This window comes from Gallus gallus, chromosome 22 (genome assembly GCF_016699485.2).
Source record: "Gallus gallus isolate bGalGal1 chromosome 22, bGalGal1.mat.broiler.GRCg7b, whole genome shotgun sequence".
NCBI lineage: Eukaryota > Metazoa > Chordata > Aves > Galliformes > Phasianidae > Gallus > Gallus gallus.
In genome coordinates this window covers 4519916-4538285 of record NC_052553.1, presented here as the reverse complement: position 1 = coordinate 4538285, position 18370 = coordinate 4519916, and the positions used below count along the sequence as shown (strand labels likewise).

Genomic DNA, 18370 nt, shown 5'->3' with positions numbered 1-18370 from the left:
TTTTCATAACGTTGTTTTTCCTCATAATTTATTTGCAGTTTTTTGTTTTTTTTGTTTTTTTGTTTTTTTCCCGAGACAAAAACGAAATCAGAGTCATCTTTTACACTTACAAGGCTCAGAAAGAAAAGACGAAGGGGTCCGAGAAGGGGGAGGGGGGGGGGGGGGTGGAATTGCTGGGGGGGGGGGTGGGGGTGGGGGGAGGGATGGAAAAGAACGAGAGAAAAGGGGAGGGGGGAGAAAATTCGGCAACAATCCACCAGCATTCATGGGACAGAAACAGCTCAGCTCAGCTCCCCGACATACAGCGTTAGCGCTCGAGGTGCTCCCGCGCAAAGTGCATGCAGAAAATAACCCCCCCACCCCCCCCACCCCAGAGCCCTCCCCGCCCCACGGCCACAGCCACAAACAGCCCCAGCGACAACGGGTGTGGGATGGGGATGTGGGGGAAGGAGGGGGGGGGGGGGGGGGGGGGGCGTGGGGCGATGCTCCCCCTCCACCACCCCCCCCTCCCCCCCCCAGAGCGGTGACCCCCAGAGGCCGGGTCGGATGCGGGGAGGGCAGCAGCCTGTGCCCCCTAAGAGACCCCTTCTCTTAGTCTAAAGTGCTTGCACCGCTGCCTGGGTGCTGGGTCACCCCCAAGCCCCCCGCCTGCTCCCCGCCCTTAGGGCCGGAACCCCTCCTCCCCCCCCCTCTCCCCCCCCAAATTACTGAACTCCTGCCCCAACAACCCTCGGCGCGCCCCACACTTGTGGGGCAGAGAGCTACGGGCAGGGAGCACGGGGTGGGGGTCAGGTGGGGGGGTGGGGGGGGGGCACCAGCTGCTCCCGCGGGAATTCAAAAATAAAGAGCTCTCTCTATGTACAGGGACCCGGGGAGGGAAGGAGCGAAAGCGGAGTCCAAAGAACAACATCCACCACCAGCAACAGCGAAACTCCACAAGCACGGCCGGATGGGAGGGGGGGGGGGGGATCCGGGCAGCCCCCCCAGCCCAGCACAGGCGGAGGAGGAGGGAGGGGGGCACCGCAGGCGTCCGCGTGCTCCCATGGCCCCTCCGTGCCAACGGGTGCGTGGCTGGGGGAGGAAGAACGTAGGGAGCAGAATGGGGGGGGGGGGGGGGGGAGGGGGTGATTTTTGAACGTTTTCCGTCGTTTTGGCTTTTTTTTTTTTTTTTGTCTTTTTTTTTTCTGCAAACACAGGCACCGGGTGGAGAGGGTCCGGGGGGGGAAAGGGGGGGCACAAGGCATGCGGACGCGTGTTCCGGGACCGCGGCACCTGGCCGGCGGCTCGGCCTCGGTGGGGGTCTCGGGGGCGGGCTGACGGGGCTGGGGGTGCTCAGGGGGGTCTGCAGGCGGTGGGACCCCCCCCCACCCCGGGCCGCCCTCACCTTCACTGGAGGGGAGCGACGGGGGCCCCCGAGCCGTGGAAGTGGACGTTCTGCCACTTGCCGTCGCGGCGGTGCCAGACGCGCGTCTCCTCCGACTGGCTGGTGCGCGGGCGGCCCTGCGCGTCCAGGTACTGTGTCAGGCGGATGTAGGCGATGCACGCCGCGTCCTCCCCGATGACGTGGACGTGGGGGTTCAGGATGGTCGTGTGGATCGGTTTGTTGTTCTTGGACAGCACTGCGGGGCGGCGGCGTCAGAACGGGGTGCTGGGGTGGGGGGTGGGGGGCGGGGATACGGGGAAGGGTCGGGGGAGGGATGGAGGGAGAGGGGCAGGGAGGGAAGGGACGCAGGCAAGAGGAAGGGATGCAGGAAGGGAAGCGATGCAGGAAGGAATGCAGGAAGGGATGCAGGCAAAGGGAAGGGAGGCGAGCAAGAGAAAGGGATGCAGGAAGGGAAGGGATGCAGGAAGGGATGCAGGAAGGGATGCAGGAAGGGATGCAGGAAGGGATGCAGGCAAAAAGAAGGGATGCAGGATGGGAAGGGATGCAGAAGGGATGCAGGAAGGGATGAAGGAAGGGATGCAGGCAAAAAGAAGGGATGCAGGATGGGAAGGGATGCAGAAGGGATGCAGGAAGGGATGAAGGAAGGGATGAAGGAAGGGATGAAGGAAGGGATGCAGGCAAAAGGAAGGGATGCAGGAAGGGATGCAGGAAGGGAAGGGATGCAGGCAAAAGGAAGGGATGCAGGAAGGGGTGCAGGCAAAAGGAAGGGGTGCAGTCAAGGGGAAGGGATGCAGAAGGGATGCAGGCAAAAGGAAAGGATGCAGGCAAAAGGAAGGGATTCAGGAAGAAAGGGATGCAGGACGGGAAGGGATGCAGGATGGGATGCAGGAAGGGATGAAGGAAGGGATGCAGGCAAGGGGAAGGGATGCAGGCAAGGGGAAGGGATGCAGGCAAGGGGAAGGGATGCAGGCAAGGGGAAGGGATGCAGGCAAGGGGAAGGGATGCAGGCAAGGGGAAGGGATGCAGGCAAGGGGAAGGGATGCAGGCAAGGGGAAGGGATGGATGTAGGTGAGAATGCAGGAAGGGATGCAGGCAGAGCCGGCAGATGTAGTGCCAGAGATATGGGGATGGCAGGCAGGGACAGACAGGGACGGACAGACGGGCAGGGCAGGGCAGGCAGTGAGAGCAGCAGCGGGGCCGGGCAGGGCCGGGCAGCCGCGGGCACTCACAGTTCTCGAAGTAGAAGCGGTGGAAGTCCATGCCCTCCACCAGGTTGCCCAGCGCTTCGGGCTCGAAGGAGGTGAGCCCCGGGTCGCAGATCTTCCTGCAAAGTGCTGCGTCAGCCTCAGCCCCACACCCCCCCCGGCCCTCCCCCCCCCCCCCGACCCCACTCACGCGTAGGCCTCGAAGTCCCCGTTGTTGACGGCCTCGATGAGCTGCTCTGTGATCTTAATGATCTCCTGCTTGCGGGCTGCGGGGACAGCGGGGTCACGGCCATGGCCCCGGGGGGGGGGGGGGACAAAGGGGCCGGGGACAGACGGACACAAAAAGCACGGGGGGGACGCACAGACCACGGGGACAGACTGACCCCTGAGTGACGTGTGGATGACGGGAACGTGGGGACAAACACACGGACAGAGGGGACAGACGCACAGACCTTGAGGACACACAGGGGATGCTGCACTCCCTGCTCCCGCTGCCACCCCACAGCCACCCCATTGCATTGTACCACATCCCAGTTCCGACCCAGCGCGTCTCACTGCCATCCCACTGCCAGCCAAACCCATCCCAGTCACATTCCAGTACATCCCAGTATGGCTCAGTGCCTCCCACGCCACCCCTGCGCACCCCACTGACATTGCAGTGCAGTGCATCACCACCGCGTGGATTCCCAGTGCATCCCAGTACCACCCAAACCGGACACCACAGTGCACCCCAACACATTCAGTGCCGTCCTGCCGTGTCCCAGTGCTTCTCCAGCACGTCTCCATACATCCCAGTCCCATCCCAGTGCCCTGTGGTACCATTCTATCACTTCCTGGCGCTCCCCAGTTCCACCCAGTGCATCCCAGTGTCACCCCAGTGTATCCCAGTGGGATCTCTAAGGGTCGCAGTGCGTTCCCATGCCATCTCACTGCAGCCAAACGCATTCCGGTGCCATCCCAGAGCAACCCAGTGCCATTCCATTCCATCCCAGTGCCATTCCATTCCATCCCAGTGCCATTCCAGTGCGATCCCAATGCATCCTAGCTCCATTCCAGTACATCCCAGTGCCATTCCAAAGCATCTTAGTGCATCCTCGCTCCATTCCAGTGCATCCCAGTGCCATTCCAGTATATCCCAGTGCCATTTCAATGCACCCCGGTGCAATTCCAGCGCCATTCCAATGCATCCTGGCTCCATCCCAGTACATCCCAGTGCCTCCTAGCTTTATCCCAGTGCCATTCCAGTGCATCCCGGAGTCTCCTAGCTTCATCCCAGTGCATCCTAATGCATCCCAATGCCATTCCAGTATATCCCAGTGCCATTCCAGTGCACCCTAATGCATCCTAGCTCCATTCCAGTGCAGCCCAGTGCTGTTCCAGTATACCCCAGTGCCATTCCAGAGCATCCTAGCTCCATTCTAATGCAACTCAGTGCCCCCAGTGCCCCCCACCCTCCCATGTCCCCATCACCTTTGGTGTCCTCGTCCTCGATGGTGGTGTTGGTGCTGTCGGACGACTCCTGCCGGCGGGGGGGGGCAGCAGTGCGGGGGGAGAGACAGAGGGGTGGGGGGGTCAGCACCCATTTTGGGGGGAGGGGAGGAACCGCGCGCCCCGGCCGTGGGGGTGACGCCTCCCTGGGACCACCGGGAGCCCCCAGCCCCGAACAGATGGGAGATGGGGGGAGGATGGAGGCGGAAAGCGGAGAGGGGGCAGCAATACCTTAATGCCGTCCGCAGGGTTATGAATTACGGTAGTTTGAGGCTCCTACAGGAGAAGGAAGAGAGACAGAGGAGGAGGAGAGAGGGGGAGGAAGGAGGCGAGGAGAGACCAGAGCACAGCGGCGTGGGGGGGGAAAGGGGGGGTGGGGGGCACGCGGACGGGGGCACAGACCCACAGCGGGTGGGGAGGGCGGGGGGAGAGAAGCAGAGAGTCGTTAGTCCAGCAAAGCGACATGGTTTAATTGAGAGAGAGTGGGGAGAGGGGGGAAAAAGGGGGGGGGGGGGGGAACCACGTCTTGCACCCACCGTGCAGGGGGCACTGCGCCCACATCCTGAGCCCGCTGCTCTGACCGGGAGGTGGGGGGGGGCTCTGCACCCACTGCTCTGACCCACACAGAGCCCCACGCCTGCGTTGCATACCCACCTTGCCATCCACGCCGTGGGGGCACCCCTCGTGCCCGCGCCCTGAGGTCCCCCCACCCCCCCTGAGCCCCCACCGCGCTGCCCAACACCCCTTCGCTCCGGCAGTCAGGTCAGGATGCGTCCTGCGCCCACCACCCCATGGGGGTCCTGCTGCCAGCTCACGTCCGTGCCCACGTCCTCCCCCCCCCCCCCCCACGTCTTGCCCCTCATCAGCAGCTCCTGCCCTTGTCCCTGTGTCACCCCCACACCCACCTGCCCCAGAGCTGCCTCTGTGCCCACATCCTGCACCCACCGTGCCGGGAGGGGTGGGGGGGGCTGTGAGCCCCGTGATGCTTTGGGGACACTTACTGCTGGGGGGGACACTTACTGCTGGGGGGGGGGTCCCCCTCTTCCCCACTCCGTGACCGACTGTGCCGCTGGCGAGCATGGCGATGGATGCGATGGGATGGAGGGATGGAAGGGGGGGGGGCGTGGGGTGGGGGTATGTGCGTGGGGGGGCACCTACCAGCGCTGCGGGCGGCAGTGTCCCTTTGGGGCTGGTGACGCCAGCGCTACCTTTGGTGCTGTTGGTCTGGGGCTGCGGGGATGGACGGGGAGGGGGGGGGGGGGAGGTCAGCGATGGCAGCTTGAGGGGGGGGGGGGTCACACGTTTGTGACCTCCCCCCCCTTCCCCCCCTGCCCCGTGTCCCCTCACCTTGACGCCATCAGCCTTCTTGTTGAGCAGACTCTTAGCTGCTGCGGGGGGGAAAGCAGAGGGTCAGCGCTGTGTGTCCCCCCCACGGGGACAGGGCCACCGTCCCCTCCCGCCCCGGGGGGGCACCGGGGGGGCACAGCGGGGGCCGGGGGTTGGCTTACCTTGAAGAAATGCAGAGAGGAAAGCGAGAGAGAGAGAGAGAGAGAGAGAGAGAAGGGAGAGAGAGAAAGGGGCGAGAGAGAGGGGGGGGGGGGGGGAAAAGGGGAAGAAGGGAAAAACAAAACAGAAAAACACAAAAATCGTCTCTGAGCGCAGGCGGCGGCCCCGGACCCCGCAAACCGTGCAGGGGGGGGCAGCGGGACGTGGGGCGGCCGCCCCTCCTGGCCTGACCTATGTGGGGTGGGGGGTGCACGGCACGGGGGGGGCCGCGCCGCTGTGTCCCCCCCCTCTCCAGCGCCGGTGTCACCTGTTGGGCGTCCTCAGCTCCGTCCTCACCGGGCGGTGTCGAGGATGGCAGCGCCGGGGGGGGGGTGGGGTCAGTGCAGGACCCATTTGGTGGGTGGGTGGGGGGACGGGGAAGGGCGGGGGGGGACACGGGGACACCCCCGTGGCACAGCCGTGTCCCCGGGGTGAGGGCCCTCCTCGGGAAGCGGGCTGGGGGCTGCGGCGCTGGGGGTCAGGGTCTAAACCAGAGCCATCGGGGGGGGTCCCCGGGGGGGCTCGCTGGCTATGGGGGGGTTTAAGACCCGCCGAGTGTTTCGCGGCACCACAAACACTGGCTGCAGCACAACGGGGCCATGCAGGCACGCTGCAGTGCAGCCCCCAGAGGGGAATGCAGCCCCCCATGCGGCAATGCGCCCCCCCCCCCCAATGTGCTTGCACGAAGCCCCTCCCCCCTCCCATGCAGCGGCACCACTTCCCCCATGCACGGGTGCAGCCCCCATGCAGCAGCGCAGCCCCCCCTGCAGCTGAGCAATGCTGTGGGATGGAGCAGCAGCCACGGCACACCCCCAAATGGGGGGGGGGGAGGTTGGCTCTGAAATTCTCCCTGACCCCCCCCCCTCCCACCATGTGCCATCAGGGGCGCTGGGTCCTGCGATGGGTGCTGGGGGCCATGGGGGTGCCACAGTGGGTCCCAACAGGGGGGCTGGAGGCCATGATGGGTCCCAGGTGTCACCACGGGTGCCGGGTGCCACGGGGCTTCCAGCTACTGCAGGGGTCCCTGGTGACATGGGGATGGTGGGTGCCATGGGGGGGCCCGGGTGCCAGGAAGGTCCCAGGCGACGCAGGGGGGGTCTCGGGTACCAAAGGGTCCCAGGTGACGTAGGGGTGCTGCATACCATGGGGGTCCCGGGTACCACAGGGGTCCCACGTGCCGTGGGGATGCCATACACCATAGAGGTCCTGGGTGACACGAGGGTCCCAGGTGCTATGGGGATCCCACGTGCCATGGGGATGCCATGTACCGTGGGGGTCCAGGGTGACGGGGGGGCCCCAAGTACCATAAGCATCCCGGGTGCCATGGGGGTCCTGGGTGACACGGAGGGTTCTGAGTCCCACGGGCGTTCCACAGCACTGTGGCACCGGGTGCACCCCCAGCCCATGGCCCCACGCACCCCACGCAGCCCCGGTGTGGGGACACAAGCGGTGACGGGGACACCGCGTGCCAGCACCTCCCTCCCCAGGAGCAGCGGGGGGGGGCGGGGGGGGCAGGCAGACAGGCAGACAGGCAGGGGGGTCCCATGCGTGCGGTGCCATTCCCGAGGAGGGACCCCAAGCCTGGAGGGGGAGGAAGAGGAGGAGGAGGAGGAGGAGGAGTGGGGTGGGGGGGGTGGGGACCAGAGGCAAGCGGGCGGCACGGGGGGGTCCGTGCGGCGTCTACCTTGTTCCACCAGCCCCAGGGGGGCCGCGGCGGCCGACATGGAGGGAGGCGCGGTGGTCTGTCTGCCCACTGCGGGGCGGGCAGCGAGAGGAGAGAAAGGAAGCGACCCCGTTAGGTGGGCACGGGGCGCGAGCCCCTGCTGGGGGTGACCCCCATGTCGCCTCCTGGGTTCCCCCCCTCCCAGCCCCGTTACCGCACGGCACGGCCGTCCTCGCGTCAAAACGGGGGTTGGGGGAGTTCGGAGGGTGGGGGGAAAGAGAGAAAGACAGCGGCAGCGAGCGGGGCCGGGCCCGGGGACGCGGGGGGCGGTGAGGCGTCCCGGGGCCGGGAGGGGGGGGGCTCACCTGAGAAGTTCCGGGTGGCCAACATGGTGGTGAGGATCGCGCCCTGCAACGGCACCAGGTCAGCGCGGCACCGCGTGGCACCGGGACGTGGGGGGCGGCAATGGGATATGGCTGGGAAGGTATGGGGACACCCCAGGACGGGACAGGGGGATGTGGGGAGGACCGTAACAAAGCCGGGTGACACCGTGGCACAGACCGTGATGGCACAGACGGGTGGCACCAGGACACGGCTGTGGTGGCAGTGTGGGACGTGGGTGGGATGGGGCCGGGGATACAGCCGGGCACCGGGACGTCCCAGAAGGGGACTGTGGGACACAGTGAAGCCGTGGGACGTGGCCAGGGGAGGGAGTGGGGGATATGGGGCGCGGCAAAGCGCCGGGATGTGGCTGTGGTGGGGTTGGGATATCCCGGGATGGGAGTGGGGGAGATGGGAGAGCACCACGAGGAGTGGGGTGGGACTGAAGGACGTGGGAAGGGGTGGGGATACGGCCACGGCACGACGGGGAAACGGCTGTGATGGGACGGGGCTGCGGTCAGAACGGGATGGGGACACAGCCACGGTGGGGAGAGGACACGGACACGGCGGGGTGGGAAGGGGACACGGCGGGGTGGGAAGGGGACACGGTGCGATGGGACCCCCACCCACCTTCAGCTTCCTGCGGGCGTTGAACTTCTTCAGGCACTCCACCGTCTCCTGTCTGTGCATCATGGAGGCCACGGTGGAGCGTTGCTGCGGGGACAGCGGGGTCAGCACGGGGAGAGCACCCCATGGGGACGGTGTGGGGCGGGCTGGGGGTCAGTGGGGGGGGGGGGCACACTTACGCAGACCCACGGATGCTTGAGGGCCTCGTGGGCGGTGATGCGCTTGGCAGGGTTGATGGTCAGCATCTGGTTGATGAGGTTCTTGGCTTCGGGGGTGACCGTGTCCCACTCCGGGGAGGGGAACTGCGGGGACACAGCAGGACGGGGCGGGGAGGGGGCGGCTGCGGCCCTCTGTCCCCGGGGGGAGGTCGGGGGGGTAACGGCGCACTCACGTCGTAGGCGCCCGCCTTGATCTGCTGGTACAGCTTGTGCTGGTCCTCGTCCCAGAAGGGCGGGTATCCCACCAGCAGGATGTATAGGATCACCCCTGCGCCGCACACACATCAGCCGGACCGGCACCAGGGGGAGGGGATGGGGGGACAGGGATGGGATGGGAGGGGAGGGGATGGGAGGGGATGGGATGGGAGGGGATGGGAGCAGCGGGGATTGGGATGGGGACTGGGAAGGGGGGTCAGTAAAGACTGCAATAGGATCAGTGCGGGGACTGGGATGGAACCGGTATGGGAACTGGGGTGGGCATCAGTATGAACTGGAATGAGATCAGTGTGGGGACTGGGATGGGGACCGGCGTGCAGAACGGGAATGGGACTGGGATGGCAGTCAGTGAGGACTGGGATGGGGACTGGCATGGGGGTCAGTATAGACGGGAATGGAACCGGTATGGGAACTGGGGTGGGGATCAGTATAAACTGCAATGGGATCGGTGTGGGGACTGGGATGGGGACCACAATGGGACCAGGGTGGGAACCCCTTTGAGGACATGGGTGGGGACCGGGATAAAGACTGTGATGGGGACCAGTATAGACTGGAACGGGTCCGGTATGGGGACTGGGATGGAATGGGTGTGGGACCAGGATGGGGACGGAGATGGGAAGGGGATGGGGATGGATGCGAACGGGGATGAGGGTGGGGACAGGAGGGATGGGGACAGGATGGGGGGGATGGGGACGGGATGGGGGGGATGGGGACAGGATGGGGGGGATGGGGATGGGATCTGGGGGCTGGGGATGGGACGGAGGAGATGGGGACAGGGTGGGGGTCCCGGGGTCGGGACGGGGGTCCCGCGGCGCCCTTACCGCAGGCCCAGATGTCCACGGGTTTGCCGTAGGCCTCCTTGCGCAGCACCTCGGGGGACAGGTAGCCGGGCGTGCCGGCGAAGCCTGGCACGGGGCAGGGGCTGAGCGGGGGGCCGGGGCTGCGGGGGGGGCTGCGGGGGGGTCACTCACCGAACCAGGCCTGCTGATCACCCTGCACCTCGATGGCCAGCCCGAAATCCGCCAGCTTCACCGCCGCGCCCTTACACTTGCTGGCCAGGAGGAGGTTCTCTGGCTGCGGGGAGGGATGGGGGGCGGCCCCACGGCGTCACCCCAGGGCTCCGCGCCCCACAGCCAGCGTGTGTGGGGCAGGGTGCACCCCCTACCTCCCCCCCCCCCCCCCCACCCCCAGGGACACAGACCAGAAGGACGCGGAGGGACGGGGGGGGATGTGCTCACCTTGAGGTCTCTGTGCACGACCCCCATTTGGTGACAGTGCAGGACGGCCTCCAGGATCTGCTGGATGCAGTGGCTGCGGGCAAACAGCCCAGGGGTCAGCGGGCACCGCCACCCCCAGACCCACCCCGCTGCGGGGGCACAGTGACCCCTAACCCTGAGCCTAACCCTGACCCCAAATCACAGCCCTGAGCCTAACCCTGACCCCAAACCACAGCCCTAACCCTGAGCCTAACCCTGACCCCAAACCACAGCCCTAACCCTGAGCCTAACCCTGACCCCAAATCACAGCCCTGAGCCTAACCCTGACCCCGAATCACAGCCCTAACCCTGAGCCTAACCCTGATCCCAAACCACAGCCCTAACCCCGAGCCTAACCCTGACCCCAAATCACAGCCCTAACCCCGAGCCTAACCCTGACCCCAAATCACAGCCCTAACCCCGAGCCTAACCCTGACCCCAAACCACAGCCCTAACCCTGAGCCTAACCATGACCCCAAATCACAGCAACCCCTAACCCTGAGCCTAACCATGACCCCAAATCACAGCCCTAACCCTGAGCCTAACCCTGACCCCAAATCACAGCCCTGAGCCTAACCCTGACCCCGAATCACAGCCCTAACCCTGAGCCTAACCCTGATCCCAAACCACAGCCCTAACCCTGAGCCTAACCCTGATCCCAAACCACAGCCCCAATCCTGAGCCTAATCCTGACCCCAAATCACAGTGACCCCTTACCCCGAGTCTAACCCTGACCCCAAATCACAGCCCTGAGCCTAACCCTGACCCCAAATCACAGTCCTAACCCTGAGCCTAACCCTGACCCCAAACCACAGCCCTAACCCCGACCCCAAATCACAGCCCTAATCCTCAGACTAACCCTAATCCCAAACCACAGCCCTAACCCTGAGCCTAACCCCAAACTCTGACTCTTTTACCCTAACCCGGACCCCAACCCTAAACCCTGAATGCAAATCATGACCCTAACCTCAAATCCCAGCTCAAACCTTGACCCCTTTACCCTGACCTAACTCTAAACCATTACCTTAACACTGACCCCGCATCCTGACCCCAAACAATAATCCTAACCCTGACCCCAAACAATAATCCTAACCCTGACCCCAAGCTAAACCTAGCCCTGACTCTAACCTTAAACCCTGACCCCAAACCATAACCCTAATCTTCACGCTAACCCCATATCATGACCCTACCCCAAACCCACACCCTAACCGACCCTAACCTTTACCCTAACCCCGACCTTAACCCTAAACCATGACCTGTAGCACTGACCCCATACCCTGATCTCAAACCCTAACCCTAACCCCAAATCCTGACCCTTTTACCCCAACCCTCACCCCAAACCATAACCCTAACCCTGACCCTGACCCCAAACCATAACCCTAACCCTGACCCTGACCCCAAACCACAACCCTAACCCTGACCCTGACCCCAAACCACAACCCTAACCCTAACCCTGACCCCAAACCACAACCCTAACCCTGACCCTGACCCCAAACCCTGACCCAAACCCACTCAGCCCCACTGTGCTGCACACGTGGGCGCTCCCCCCCGAGCCCCAAGGAGAGCTGGGGGTGGGAAAGTTGTGGGGGGGGGGGGACGGACACCGGGTGCCGCTGTGCCCCCCCCCATTGCGGGGGACCCCCAGACAGGACGGACAGGGAGGGGGAGGGTGATGAGACGAGACAAGAGAGGGAGGAGCGGGAGATGAGAGCTGAAATGGGGGTGGAATGGGGCACCGGGGGGGGGGGGGGGGGGCGGCGACCTCCCCACAATTGGTAATTTTGGTGTGTTTTTTAATTATTACTTTTTTTTGGGGGGGTGGGGGGGGAGTGGGGAGGGAGAAAAAAAAAGTGATTTTTAAATTCTTTTCTTTTTCTTTTTCTTTTTTCTTTAAGAGGGCAATTGGAAAAAGGAGGAGGAAACCCCAAAGCGGGGGTGCGGTGAGGGGAGCGCGAGGCTCCGGCTGGGCGGGGGGGCACAGCCCCCCCCCGGACCCCCTCCCCGTTTATACTGACCTGCAGCTGCCTGCGCGCAAAGGCAAAGTGATGGGTGTGAGAAACGCGTGCTAATAGCTCATGGACACAGTGACTGCAAAACAAAACGGGGGGGGCGGGGGGCGGCGGGATGGGGCGAGATGGGGGGGGGGGCACAGGGTGGGGTGGGGGCGGGTTTGGGGGCGAGGGGGCAGGTTTGGGGTTATAGAGTAGGTATGGGGGTGGGTTAGGGCACGTGGGGCAGGTAGGGGGGCGATGGGGCAGGTGGGGGGGGGAGGGGGCAGGTATGGGATTTGGGGGGGGTTGGGGAGCAGGTTAGGGGTTATAGAGTTGGCATGGGGAAGGTTTAGGGGGCAATAGGGCAGGTTAGGAGGGAAGGAATGGGGTCGGGGGGGGCAGGGGGCAGGGATGGGGGTGTGGGTTGGGTTTAGAGGGAGGGGAGCGGGTTAGGGGGCGGGGGGGGCAGATATGGGGTTGAGAGGGTCGGGGGGCAGATGGGGGGGCATAAGGCAGGGCCGGAGATATGGAGAAATCATGGGAGCGGGTTAGGGGGCGCAGGGCGGGTGAGGGGTTATGGGACAGGTGGGGGGGAAGGAGCGGGTATGGGGTTGTGGGGCAGAGTGAGGCGTGGGGGGGGGGGGGGTTAAGGGGTGGAAGGAGGCAAAACACGGGGAAGGGGAGCCGGGGGGTGGGGGTGCGGGGGGGCAGCGAGCGGAGGGGCAGTGGTGGGACAGACAGAGACACATGGACGGACACACGGACACACAGAGAGACGCGTGATGGGAGACGGAGGGAGGGGTGAAGGGGGTGGGGAGACAAAGGAGAGGGGATGGGGTCAGGGAGTGGGGGGGGGTGGGATGGGGGGAGATGGGGGGGGAACGAGAGAGGGGGAGAAACAATGTTGTGAAAGCCCAGAGACCACGGGGACGGGCACACGGCGGCACACGGCTGCACCGGCACGGGGGGGGGGGGGGGGGAACATGGGGGAGCCCCGAAGCGGGATGGAGCCGGGGGGTGGAGGGGGGGATGGGGAAAGGGGGTTTATGGGCACTGCCCCACCCCGCAGTGGGGTGTCCGGCCCCTCCCCCACCCCCACCCCCTGCTGCCCCCCCCCTCAGCCCCCCCCCCCGCCTCGCAGTGCCCGGGGCCGGGGGGCTCACCTGGCGTCCGCCTCGCTGTAGTACTCCCGGGCCACGATGTCCTCAAACAGCTCTCCGCCCGTCACCCTGCGGGGCACACAGCACCGCGGGGACACCGCGCCGTCAGCCCCCGGGGACCCCCACCTGGGACACCCCAACCCCCCCACCCCCACCCCGGGGGGGGACATCGCCCCTCAGGGACCCCGCCGTCCCCCTGGGGACATCCCTTGCAGACCCCATTTGGGGACATCAGCCCCGAGGGTCCCACTGGGGACACCCCCCGGGGACCCCCCCCCCCCTTGGGGACCCCCCCCGGGGACACGCTGCACTCACAGGTCGAACACGAGGTAGTGGAAGCCCTCCTCCGAGATGCTGTCGTGGAGCCGCACTGCAGGGACAGGGACAGGCTGAGGGGACAGCAGGTGGCACCCAGCACCCCCTGTATGTCACCCAGCGGGTGGCACCCGGAGTGTCCCCCAGCGGAACCCAGCAAGCCCTCAGCGTCCCCACAGTGTCCCCACAGTGTCCCCATGGCACTCGGGTGTCCTTACATGTCACCCAGCACTTCCTCAGGTGGGTCACCTCACGCGTCACCAAGTGCCACCAGGTGTCACCTGCCGCCTTCCCAGCTGTCCCCAGGTGCCACCTGGTGTCCGTAAGTGCCACCCAGCAGCACCCAGGTGCCACCCAGAGGTCCCCAGGTTCCAGCTGGTGTCCCCCAGCAGCACCCAAAGGCCACCCGGCCTGTTCCCAAGTGCCACCCAGGTACCGACCGGCTGACCCGAGTGCCACCCTGGGGACCATAAGTGCCATCCAGCGGTCCCCAGGTGCCGCCCCTCACCATCGGGTGCCACCCGGTGTCCCCAGCAGCACCCCCAGGTGCCACCCAGCCTGCCCCAAAGTGTCACCCAGGTGCCACCCAGCTATCCCCAAGTGCCACCCAGTAGCACCCAGGTGCCACTTCACACCCACAGGTGCCACCCAGTGTCCCCAGCAGCACCCCCGCGTGCCCCCCAGCCTCTCCCACCATGTGCCCCCCTGTGCCACCAGCTGTTCCCAGGTGCCAACCTATTGCCCATAAGTGTCACCCAGCAGCACCCAGATGCCACCCAGCCTGTCCTCAAGTGTCACCCAGGTGCCACCCAGCTGTCCCCAAGTGCCAACCTATTGCCCATAAGTGTCACCAGCTGTCCCCTGGTGCTACCCTGGTGTCCATAAGTGCCACCCAGCACCAACCGGGTGCCACCCAGCTGTCCCCAGGTGCCACCCTATTGACCATGTCATCCAGTGTCCCCAAGTGCCACCCAGGTGCCTGTAAGTGACACCCAGCAGCACCCAGGAGCCACCCCACAACCCCAGGTACCACCCAGTTGTCCCCAGGCACCACCGGGTGTCCATAAGTGTCACCCAACAGCACCTGAGCGCCACTCAGCCTGCCCTCAAGTGTCACCCAGGTGCCACCTGGTGTCCACAAAAGCCCCCCAGCAGTACCCAGGTGCCACCCGGCCTGCTCCCAATGTCACCCAGGTGCCACAAGTATCACTCTGCAGTGCCCAATTGCCACCCCACACCCCCAGTTGCCAACCAGCTGTCCCCAGGTGCCAGCCTGGTGTCCGTAAGTGCCACCCAGCTGTCCCCAGGTGCCACTCTCCAACCCCAGGTGCCACCCGATTGTCCCCAGGTGCCACTTGATATCCATAAATGCCACCCAGCAGCACCCAGGTGCCACCGCACAACCCCGAGTGCCACCAAGCTGTCCCCAGGTGTTACCCCAATGTCACCCAACTGTCCCCACGCACCACTTGATATCCACAAGTGCCACCCAGCAGTACTCAGGTGCCACCCAGCCTGTCCCCAAGTGCCACCCAGGTGCCCATTAGTGTCACTCCACAGCACCAAGGTGTCACCCCACAGCCCCAGCTGCCACCCAGCTGTCCCCAAGCGCCACCCTATTGCCCATAGGTGCCACCCAGCAGCACCCAGGTGCCACCCCAGTCCCCAGGTGCCACCCAACCTGTCCCCAAATGCCACCCAGCCACCCCCGCCCCTCTCACCGATGTTGGAGTGCTTCAGCAGCCGGCAGATGCGCGCCTCCCTCTCCAGTTTCTGGTGGTCTGAGCACAGTGAGAGCCACCGCCGTCACCGCACCGTCAGTGCCCCCACCCCAACCCACAGCCCCCCCCCGCTGCTCGCACACCGTGCACACGCACACACGCTGCTCACACGTGTGCTTGCACAAACGCCTGCACACACACGGCTCACGCACGCATGCACACCCGGGGACGCGGTGGGGCAGCAGGACGGGACCGGGATGGGACAGCCCCATGGGGCAGCAGCGGGGTCACAGGACAGGGGATGTGGGGCTGTGAGGCTGTGGGGCCGGAGGGGGGCGGGGGGGGGCCGTACCTCTGGCTGAGAGCTTCTTGGTGTTGATGATCTTGGCAGCGTACTCATGGCCGGTGCACAGCTTGACGCAGCGCCGGACCACCGAGAAAGCCCCCCTGGGGACAACGGGGAGGCACTCAGTGTCACCACCCCCCACCCCCAAGCACGGCCCCCCAATCCCCCTGACCCCCTCCCCATGACTCAGCACCCGTGGCCGTGACTCAGCGCTGGGTGAACCCCAGCACTTGGAGGGGGGGGGGTGGGGGGGGGAACACCCCAAATGCCCCCAACCTACGGGGATGTGGGGGGGAAGATGGCACAGTGTGGTGGCAGTGTGGGGAGACGGTGGCACGGTGGGGGGGGGTCGCAGCAGCGTGGGCAGCAGTCGGCACCCGCAGCACGTTGCCATGGGGACGGCGGTGGCCCGGATGGTGGCGGGGGTGGGCACAGGGACAGCAGCCCCCCCAGGACTGGGGACAGCGATGCGGCCACCAACAGCAGTGCCACTGCTCCCCCCACGGCACTGCTCAAGCTCTGTGGCCCCCCCCCCCCCCCAGGACAAGTGTCCCCACCTGGTGGCACCATGCTCCAGATGGGGGTCACAGCCCCCGGGGGGGGGGGGGGGGGGGGGGGGGATGCTCAAAGGGGTCACAGTCCCCACTGCTGTGTCCTCACTGTGCCCCCCCGGCACACGGGGGGGTCCCCAAGGGCCTGCCCCCACTGGGAGCCCCCCAGGGCCTGAACCCCCCCCACACACATGAAGAACACAGGAGGTGACAGGGATAGCTGTACACCCCCCCCCAGTGCCTCAGTTTCCCCACGGGGGGGGCTGCAGGGCTGGGGGGGACGCATGGCGCTGGCGGTGACACTGAGATGGGGAGGCAGCCCCGTTGCCATGGCAACCAGGGATGGCTGCGGGTTAAGGATGGAGAGGCAGCACAACACCCCCCCCCCCCCCCCCACAGCACCTCAAAGGGACCCCCCAGAATGAACCACCTGTACCCGTCCCTGGGGTCCATAAGGCATGGAAAGGAACTAAGGGGTGGGGGGGGGGGTCTTTAAGAATTGGGCTCTCTAAGGATTGGGAGGGTCTTCGGGGGGGGGTCTCAAAGGTCTCGGGGGGTCTTGAAGGACTGGGGGGGTCCCAAAAGATTGACCCTGTATAGAGCGGGGGGGGGGCTGTGGGGAGTTATATAAGGCCCAGGAGAGGATGGGGGGTGGGGGCTGAAGGGGAGACGAGGTTGGAGGGGGTCTATAGAGATCTGGGGGGGGGTCTGTAGGGATGACAGCTGCAGAATGTGGGGGGGGGGGGGGAGGAACAAAGGGAGCAGGTCAGGGATGTGCGGGGGGCTGTAGGACCCAGGGGCTATAGGGAAAGGGGGGGCTGCAGGGAATGGGGGGGGGGCAGGAGATCTTTGGGGGTTATAGGGAATTGAGGGTGTACAGGGAACAGGGGCTACATCCTGGGCTATAGGGACTGGGGGGGCTATGGGGGCTCCTGGGGGAGTGGGAAGGAGTGAGGGGACTTTGGGGGGGGGGGCTTATGGGGATGTGGGGGCTATAAGGACTGCGGGGGCTCCGTAGCAACTGCAGGGTCTGGGAGGGTTGGGGGGTCTATAGGAAGTGGGGGGAGTTTATGGTCCAGAGGGGTCTGTAGGAACCTGATGGCTATAGGGACTGAGGGGGTCTGGAGAGGGGTCTGCGGGGAGGGGGGGTCGGCAGAATGGGGGGGGGTTGTAAGGACCGGGGGGGGCTATAGGAGCTGGGGGGTCAGGGCTTTGTAGGGCAGGAAACGGATGGGGTCTGTGAGGCCGGGGGGGACCCATAGGGCTGCGGGGGCTATGGGCACTGGGAGGGGCTATAGGGACTGGAGGGGGCTAGGGGGGCTGTGGGGGGCTAGGAGAAATGGGGGGGTTATGGGGGCTGTGGGGGCTATAAGGGGACCATAAGGACTGGGGGGCTCCATAGGATAAAGGGGGATTATGGGGGCTGCGGGGCGCGGGGGGGCTGTGGGGGGGCTATGGGGACAGAGGAGCTCTATGGGCTATGGTGTGGTATGCGGTATATGGGGTACGGGGTATACGGGCCCGGGATAGCGGGGCGGCTGTGGGGGTCCCTGCGGGGGGGTTCCCATGGGGGGTCGGGGGGGGGCTGAAGGGGGACAGGGCCGGTCCGGATCCGGGCGGGGCCGGGGGGGGGGGGGGGGGGGGCCGGTACTACATTGGGGTCCCCATGGGGGAGGGGGGGGGGGGGGGCGGGTGTTTGGCTCCGAAATGCGTCACGGCTGCGGGGGGCCCCAACCCAACCCCCCCCCACCCCCCCCCAGCGGACCCCAAATCCGCGCCCCGCCGGCCCTTACTTGCCGATCTCCTCGTAGAGCTGATACTCGTCGGTGAAGCGGGTGCAGGGCACGGTGGTGGCCATACTGCTGCTGCCGCCCCGCGCCGCGCCGAGCGCACTGAGCGCCCGCTCCGCTCCGTCCGCTCCTCTTCGGCTCCGCTCGGCACCGCTCGGCTCCGCTCGGCCCCGCCCGGCTCGGGGGGTGCGGGACGCGGAGGGGAGGAGGAGGAGGAGGAGGAGGAGGAGGGGGAGGAAGGAGGGGGAGGCGCTGCCGCCCGGGGGAGGCTCCAGCCCGGGGCTGCCCCCCCCCCGCCCACAGGGATCCCCCCCCTCCCCACCCCGCCCCAATCCCCGCCCCTCCGGAGCCCCCCCGTAAAGGCAGCGCGGGGCGCGCAGCGGGACCGAGACCGACCCCTCCGCAGACAGCCCCGGACCCCCACCCGTCCCAAATACCCTCAAATCCAGACCCCCCCATCCCCAAATACCCCCATCACCAACGGCCCACCCCCAGAACCCCCCCTCAAATACC

General features: G+C 66.0%; 1 protein-coding gene across 10 annotated transcripts; it reads right to left on the bottom strand.

Annotated features, from left to right (window-relative positions):
* Positions 1 to 11: 11 nt before the first annotated feature.
* Positions 12 to 18009, bottom strand: CAMK2B (calcium/calmodulin dependent protein kinase II beta). 10 transcript variants are annotated; one of them, XM_025142757.3, is made up of 20 exons: positions 17861 to 18009; positions 15523 to 15617; positions 15171 to 15230; positions 13450 to 13504; positions 13138 to 13203; positions 9966 to 10038; positions 9699 to 9801; positions 9549 to 9632; positions 8685 to 8779; positions 8473 to 8595; positions 8297 to 8380; positions 7651 to 7693; positions 7307 to 7375; positions 5425 to 5465; positions 5236 to 5307; positions 4309 to 4353; positions 4060 to 4108; positions 2780 to 2855; positions 2614 to 2708; positions 12 to 1619 (listed from the first exon to the last, which is right to left on the bottom strand). In XM_025142757.3, the coding sequence occupies exons 1-20, from the start codon at positions 17923 to 17925 to the stop codon at positions 1387 to 1389; spliced, it is 1626 nt and encodes a 541-aa protein (XP_024998525.1). In that variant the 5' UTR covers positions 17926 to 18009; the 3' UTR covers positions 12 to 1386. The 10 variants fall into 10 exon arrangements, with proteins under 10 accessions (XP_024998525.1, NP_989625.2, XP_024998526.1 ...); NM_204294.2 differs by having other exon boundaries at positions 5425 to 5462; XM_025142758.3 differs by lacking the exon at positions 4309 to 4353.
* Positions 18010 to 18370: the final 361 nt, after the last annotated feature.

Excerpts from the sequence above, each read along its gene's own strand:
- CAMK2B (XM_025142757.3), bottom strand. The coding sequence starts at position 17,925 with ATGGCCACCACCGTGCCCTGCACCCGCTTCACCGACGAGTATCAGCTC. Across the intron at positions 8,596-8,684 it reads TCAAGGCGGGCGCCTACGAC|TTCCCCTCCCCGGAGTGGGA; the intron begins GTGAGTGCGCCG and ends GTGTCCCCGCAG. Across the intron at positions 5,308-5,424 it reads AGAAGGCTGATGGCGTCAAG|CCCCAGACCAACAGCACCAA; the intron begins GTGAGGGGACAC and ends CCATCCCCGCAG.